General features: G+C 39.9%; 1 protein-coding gene across 1 annotated transcript; it reads left to right on the top strand.

Moving 5' to 3' along the window:
• Positions 1 to 127: 127 nt before the first annotated feature.
• Positions 128 to 7,869, top strand: tmc4 (transmembrane channel-like 4). The gene is made up of 16 exons (XM_032519662.1): positions 128 to 346; positions 562 to 748; positions 1,452 to 1,600; positions 1,713 to 1,862; positions 2,730 to 2,815; positions 3,601 to 3,746; positions 4,197 to 4,344; positions 4,491 to 4,649; positions 4,737 to 4,894; positions 5,515 to 5,641; positions 5,832 to 5,929; positions 6,135 to 6,318; positions 6,445 to 6,575; positions 6,782 to 6,937; positions 7,099 to 7,177; positions 7,324 to 7,869. The coding sequence occupies exons 1-16, from the start codon at positions 292 to 294 to the stop codon at positions 7,414 to 7,416; spliced, it is 2,106 nt and encodes a 701-aa protein (XP_032375553.1). The 5' UTR covers positions 128 to 291; the 3' UTR covers positions 7,417 to 7,869.
• Positions 7,870 to 7,894: the final 25 nt, after the last annotated feature.

Raw genomic sequence — 7,894 nt, 5'->3', positions numbered from 1 at the left:
GTACCGAGGGCGATGGCAGGAGCTACCTAGCAGTGCAGTGTAAATGAATGGTAACTGTCTCCTTGGTAATAATGGGTTAAGTCATACAAGGAAGTACCTGTGTGGTCATTTAGAAAGGGATTAAAGTCCGTGAGAGAAGACAAGGAAGGGTTACTGGATAGGCAGCATTTCCTCATGACGACCTGGTTCACCATTTGTTTTGTCCTGGATTTGCTGCTGCTACAGTAAAGTATTCAATGTGGTTACAGAGGAAATTCTTTGAAGCTAGTTGTGTTAAACCGCATCAGAGAAATGGCAAGTGAATCATGGAGACAAGGCTCTAGAGAGATGAATGACTATACTGAAGGTGTGTGTGTTTTTTTTTTGTTTTTTACATCCGATCACATTTGCTTTTACACATTTGTTCAGTTTAAACACAATATCTGTATTGACTGAATATCTAAATAATGTCAGCGCTTGTATGGAGTCATATTTTAATCTGACAAATTTGTGTTGCCACATATTGCTCTGATCATTTTTTTTCCTCTGCTGTTTGTCTCTCCTTTGCTCAACCCCTCACAGGGATTGTTTACCCCGGTGACCAGCAGTCTCTAAGATTACGACGGGTTTCATCTCAAATGTCCAATCAGAATTACCCTCAGTTCAACTGGAACCCGGCCCCTGCAGAGAAGGATGAGGAGGGCAACCGTGGACAGCCCAGGGACCTCAGGGGCAGTCCTCTGCCCATGGCACTGAAAAGAGCTGTGAGGTATAAATATAACCTACTGCTGAAAGTTTGGTGGAGCTTTTTTAAGACATTATTAATTTAAAGGTCCCCTCCAATCATTTTTCACAACCTAAAAAAGACTGCTTTGAAGTATAACTTAAAGTGACTATAATGTATTTTTTTATACAATATATCAAACTACAAAGTGAAAACAATGTGAAAGGGGTCGCTTGTAGTGATGAACCTACAAAGAAATTACAGAGCCTTATAGCGACTAGCTAGTGAACATAGTTGGGCATTTAACAACAGAAAGAAAGAGCTAAAAGACAAAAATATTGAAGTTAAAATTTGCCAGGTGGACAGAAACATAATTCCAAATTAATGATAACGTGTCTTCTGAACGTGTAACTGTTTTCTAACAATTTTACCATACATCAACTAAAAAGGTGAAGATATGTCAGTTTGGTGTTCACAGCTTGTTTCAGCTTCCTCCCAGTGGCAAAAAAAATCAGTAATTGCCAATTTAAGTCAGTTTTTAGTGCACTGTATGTGTGGTAGAGGCTTTAAGAAATCTCACACATCGCAAATAATTAGAAATATACCAACTTGACACCGTCTTTAGTTTCCCTATAATTAGAACCAAAATATTCTTTTGAGAAAAATTATGGACCCATCATATAAAGTTTTACCAATAATTACATCACAGAGTCGTTACTCCAGAGTAATTTAAGTGTGTCCATTACAGGCAGGTGCAGCAAATGCAGGTTCCAGTGGTTTCTAGCAGGGATTCCTGGAAACGGAAAAAAAACAAATCTCTGCGTGAACTCAAAGACAACGCCAGAGGATGTCTCTCCTTTTTCACCCTGTGGAGCAAGTCTTTGCAAAAGATTGGAGGTAAACCTTCAACCGCTAATTATAAGACTACAGATTAACCATAATGTATACGTTGTGCATAACACGGTCAAAGAAAATTGTTAAATGTTAATTCATTTCTGGGCCTCCACAGGGAACTTCGGAGGTGGTGTCCAGTCTTACTTCTTGTTCCTGAGATTCTTGGTGGTGCTTAATTTTGTTTCCTTTTTACTGATTGCTGGATTTGTCCTCATCCCAAGCATTGTCTTCAGGTCTGTCGGGGACAGCCTTGTTAACAGCACTGGTAATGACTTGTTCAGGCTGCAGTGTGTTAGCTCACATTTCATTTTGCTTTAACTTAAGGGTTACTTACTCCACAGTGCTTTGGAGATAGGTCCGGCAATGCAAGACAAACTTGAGGTTAACACATGGCAGTGGTACATTAGGTTTTTATGGTTCTTCATTTCCCCTAATATCGGCATTCTGAAGCTTGAGCACAATTATTTTTTATATACAGGAAGCCATCTCACACTTTGATGCAATTGCAGTTTCCAGGCAACAGAGGCTCAGAGGCGCTCGTGATGTAAATGTAGAGACAGCAGTACCAGCAGTAGTATTCTCCTTGAGTAATAAAATGAAGGAACCGGCGCATGAGCAGAAGACAGAATCACAAAACCAAATCTAAATGAAAATTGAATTACCCATGATTCATCTGTAAGATTGTGTAAAATATAGAAGCTATAATGTTAAAACATTTTATCCTGCACAGCCACAAACGTAAGCTTCTTTCCTACCACTTCACTCTAAACCTTAAAGTACATTTTATCATTTTTGCCCTCAGTCAGTTTCACAGGAGAATGTGTCACAATTTTTCATTTTATTCAATAAAACCATTTGATTTTTTAAGCTTTGTGACGAAACTTAGTTTTATCTTGATAACAGTGTAGGGATTAAGACCCTCTATCAAGTGAGCCACAGGCCTGCATTTAATCGCCACTGCAGCTTTCACTCTCCTTCTCTTTCTCTCTTACGTTATATGTTACTCTTAAAACGTTTAAGACAAATACATGACCCATATGTTCAGAGAGGTGCAGGGAAACCTATAGAAATATTGTAATCTATAAGAATACATACAAAGATCATGAAACTTTCCCCTTGCTGTGTTTTCCAGGTCCGAAAGAATGCATGGATTATGACCCTAATCCTCCCGGCTTGGTGAAGTTCTATAATTACTTCCTTAATTTACTCTCGGGAACGGTAAGAAACTGCAGCATCGCATTGACCTTCATAGATATGAGACATGCGTAACATGCAAAACTAATTTCATTGTTTTTCATTATTGGACATTATGATTCTTTACACCTTTGTCTTTTTAGAAGCCAGGATGAAATAGTCATGAGACCTACATGTGGCTTTTTCAGATAATACTCTCAGTTATACTGTTTTATCATTTCAATTCTTTGATGTGACTTAAGGTCTCATAATTTTGCAATGAATTAGATGAGAAGATTGACACCTCTCTCGTGTTGAGAGTGGTATTGATCTTGTCATCTAACGCAACACAAAAAAGCAAATGTCAAACTACTGCTTTGAAACAATGATGTGATGTGAATTGTATTATACATAAAACATATATAATTAAAATGTGGCAAAAAATAGCAAGCAAACAAAAACCAAGATAGTTATCAAGTTGAAAATCCATTTACATGACAAAAAAGATCATGATCGAGGCCTACATTTCAAAATTAAATTTGATGATGTCAGCAAGTGATCATTACCCTAGCAGACTATTTAGACTAGACTAGACTATTTCCACACACAATGTTTCAACAAAACTGAAAGTTACACATAGTGACCGGATGCAAAATCCCCCACATCCCCCAAAATACAGTGGACATGACCTCAGTGTCCTCAATAGTAGCATGTACAGCTCTGCTTCCACATACTACTATTAAATTCTCTGCTGATGAAATTAAATTTAAACCACAATCCATGAACTTTTAGTCAAAATGCCTAGTGACAACTCTCTCCTCTTTGTTCAGGGTTTCATGGAGTATTCATACTTGTTTTATGGCTACTACAACAACACAACGGTGGAGGACAGGAACTTCTCCTACAACATCCCCCTGGCCTACCTCTTCTCTGCCGTCTTCTACTCCGCCTTTTGCCTGATTTGTATCATAGCACGGTCAGTCCCACAACGAACAGGTTCAATACTATTAATCAAGTAGCAGTGTATGTATGTGTTGATGTATGTTGTTGTGTGTGTGTGTGTGTGTGTGTGTGTGTGTGTGTGTGTGTGTGTGTGTGTGTGTGTGTGTTGTGTGCGCGCTCGTGCGTGCGTGCGTGCGTGCTCGTGCGTGCGTGCGTGCGTGTGTGTGTTAAAGAGAGAGGACTGCCAAAATGCTTTTCATAAACACTAACTAGGTTGGTTCAGTGCCCATCTTTAAGAACAAGTGTAATTACCATCTGGGTGTTTTTGTGTGTGTGTGTGTGTGTGTGTGTATGGGGGGGGGTTCAGTTGGCTCAGTGAAGGTTCAGATCAGTAAGGGAAATAAACAGAATGACATTTAAAAGCCTGAGTCGTGAGTTCAATAATCTTGACCTGCATCTGTATCCTCTTCCTGCTCATGCGTAGCATGGGGACTGCAGCTCGAGTTGTCGTGGTAACAGGAGGCAGCGCTGTGGGCAACTACAGCATGATAGTGTTCACCAGCTGGGACTACGGTTGCCTGGGACACCGAGCTACCAAACTGAAGCAGAAGAACATCCACTACCGGCTACAGGTCAGAGGGGATCTGTCCCACTTAGCAGCATGGAGGACAGTTAGGAAAAAGAGAAATGTGATGTTCTCTCTGCAGCACAGCACAGTTTTGCATAATCATTCCCTGCATGCTTTCATGCTGTCATCTCTTTTCTCTTTCCCTATCAGGTTGATCTAGAGGAGGAGAGCTTAAAGAAAAGGGCCGCTGCTCTGACTTTGTGTCAAAAAATTGTTTTATATGCTCTACGTATTTCTATGTGTTTTGTTTCATTCGGGCTCATCATAGCAGCCTTTTATGGCATCTTCATGGCCACCGAGTACAGTCAGGTAAGTGATGTAACAGGAGAGTGATGATGTTAACGTCCAGGGTCTGAACATCTTTGGTGACCTTTTTTCCCTATATCTGACAAACAGACAAAGAGTGGGGTGCCAGGGATCCTGGGTTTGATTTTTGAGTATTTACCTTCCATTGTCATCACCGCCGGAAACTTCCTGGTGCCGCTGCTTTGTGACCAGATCGCCCTGATAGAGCGATACGCCCCCAGCACTACTGTCATAGTGGCACTGTTAAGGTTTGCACTGGTGTGTCTGCAGGAGAGTGATTATGTCAGAGCATTTGCATTAAGTTCATTTGTTTTTGAAAATGATAAAATTATAAATAATAATAACAATAACAATATGTTTTTATTTTACTAAACTTGCTACAAAAAGGAAATGTGTGTCATCTGGACTCAAAACCTTTACTTCAGCAAAAGTAGAAATACAACAGTGTGAAAGTACTCAATTGAAAGTAAAAGTCCATCATTCAAAATACCTCTTTGGGCCTCAAAAAATCTGAAAGGTTTAGAGGAAAAACACCTTTAAGTGAAACTGCTAATGACTAATAATAATCTGAAACCTGTGACGAGGGGCTAAACGTTTAGTATTGTATTTTATAGATTTACCTTTGAAAATAACTGGTAGCTATAGCTGTCAGATAAATGTAGTTTAGTGTACTCTGAAATGCAGTGCAGTGATGTAGAAGCGTACTCCAGCGTGTATACTGTGCTTTACAACCTGGTGTGTAGTTGCTCGATAAAATAATTTTAAACGGAATGACCTCTCATTTGTGATTAATCCATATACATAAGAAACAAAGAATCAGTATCACAATTGTTTTGAAAATGATTTGTCTTTTTTCCTTCCTTTATAGGGCAGTGTTCCTTCGTCTGGTGAGCCTGGGAGTTCTCCTCTACACCCTGTGGAGTCAGATCACCTGCAAGGGGAACACAAATGATACAGATTGTGCACTGTGCCAATACTACTATAAAGTCTACCCTGTAATTATACTTCTTATTGTTAAAGATACCTCTTTTTCACAAACAGGATTAAAGAAGTCTCCAAGCTGTTAGAAAACAGCTTAAGAAAAAAGTAGAAAGGGATTGAGATAACATATACAATGCAATTCTGAAAAATAACTAAAAATATTGTATGACAGGTTGATGTTTTGATGTTTGTCTCATTATGTAGTGTTGGGAAACACGTATTGGACAGGAGATGTACAAGTTGACACTGTTTGACCTCCTCATCAACATTGTTGTGCTCATCCTGGTGGAGTTTCCACGCAGGTACAAATCATTGTGTGAACTTGTTTATATTAAATAAGATGGAAATTGTGCAAAGGAGATATTTAGTAATGTGATTGTAATGTGGTGTGTGTGTGTGTGTGTGTGTGTGTGTGTGTGTGTGTGTGTTGTGTGTGTGTGTGTGTGTGTGTGCTTGTGCATGTGTGTGCTTGTGCATGTGTGTGCGTGCGTGCGTGCGTGCGTGCAGGATGGTGGTGGACAACTGGTCCAGTAAGCTGGCTCAGTGGGTGGGTCGACAGGAGTTTGTGGTTCCCGCCAACGTGCTTGGACTTGTTTATGGTCAGACTGTGGTTTGGACAGGAGCTCTTTTTTGCCCTCTGCTGCCTCTCATCAATACCATCAAACTTGTCCTCCTCTTCTACTTCAAGAAGGTGAAGATGTTGCCAACATTTCACACAATGCCAGTTAGTTGGCCTAGTGAGGAAAAAGTTATTCATTTACACTCTGCTTTGGTTTTCGTTCCCAACCCTATCTTCTGTGCAACTTTCCTCACCCAGGTCACACTCTTCTATAATTGTCGGCCAGCACTGAAGACATTTCGCTCCACCACCTCCACCTTCTTTTTCCTGGTGGTACTCTTGTTTGGCTGGAGCCTGGCTACAGTTGTCATGGTTTACAGTCTTGCTAAGTGAGTACTGATTGTTGCCTTCTCCCCCATAACAATCACAACAGAAGTACTTTTAGTTTAGCGCTGGCAGTAACAGATAGGCTAATCATCCTAAAATAGCAGTAAAAGTGGACATTGAGGTGTTTATCCTGCAGGTCAGAAGGTAATTGTTAGAGGAGTGGCAGGATTAGGTTAAAATGTTAAAGTATTTCCCTCTTTCCACCCAGGATCCATCCTTCCATGGGCTGTGGTCCTTTTAGTTTCTTTCCTAGCATGTGGTCGATTGTTCCAACATCTTTCTACAACCTCTCTGAAATTACACAGGAGTTTCTCTTCTTCATTGGTTCCCAGGCCTTCTCCATACCTTTGTTTGTGCTATCTTGGTGAGTGAACTTGTGCTTTCTGTAGGATTATTATTCTGGTATATACACTACTATATACTTAATTCCAAATATATAATTCAGTCCATATTTTACCTACAAGTTATATGGCCCTTCACTGTCCATTTTATTATGTATAATCACGGCTCCTTTCTCCCTGGCAGCGTGGTGATGTGCTATTTCGTAACCTTAGCTTCTGTCTATGGGAAAAGTGTTGCCCTGCTAAGAGCTCAGCTTAAACTGGTAAGATGTTGGAATGTACCTGAATGGTGTAGTGTATAACTAGAATTGACATGGTCCTGAATTTACCAATGTATATGTTGGCCCATGTGAATTCCTAATTTTCTGCATTCAGTTAACTAATGCAAGTGTGGATCTTTGCCTTTCAGGAGGGCCGGGACAAACAGTTCTTGGTGAAGCAAATTGAAGCACTGAGTCGACAACATCAGATACTAAAACATACTGCAGGAGCACATGACTGAACAGCATAGGGACCATGTTTAGGTTTCATGACCTTGTTACGGCCCTGGCCTTCTAGGTTAGTTTAGGCTGCAAGTGTTTGTGTATGTAAATTTGTCTGTGTGGTTGCCCGGAGAGGATTGGCCTGCGTGATGAAACAATGAAAACAACATGAAAAGTAATTTGAAAGGACAGTATGCACTCAATATGTGTAAAGTCAGTCTTATATAATGCTAGCAGGGGATGATGTGGCTCTTGAAATTTAAGACCAAGATCAGTTTTCTAGGAAAATGTAAATTTGTTCATTATTAACCTAGCCTACCTAAATTAGCGGTATATCATTACATTACATAAAGCCTGGTATAAATGATGCAAAGACTGTCTTTATTATATATGCAGTTTCACCTACTATGTTTTCCTGCAAACATATATTATGTCTTTTTTTTTTCTTTCTTTTACATAATAAAATGAGGTGAATTATAGCCCCATCTAGTGTCGAAA

This window comes from Etheostoma spectabile, chromosome 6 (assembly GCF_008692095.1).
Source record: "Etheostoma spectabile isolate EspeVRDwgs_2016 chromosome 6, UIUC_Espe_1.0, whole genome shotgun sequence".
NCBI classification, from domain to species: Eukaryota; Metazoa; Chordata; class Actinopteri; order Perciformes; family Percidae; genus Etheostoma; species Etheostoma spectabile.
The sequence above is the reverse complement of the archived record's forward strand: the minus strand, read 5'-3'. Positions and strand labels throughout refer to the sequence as shown.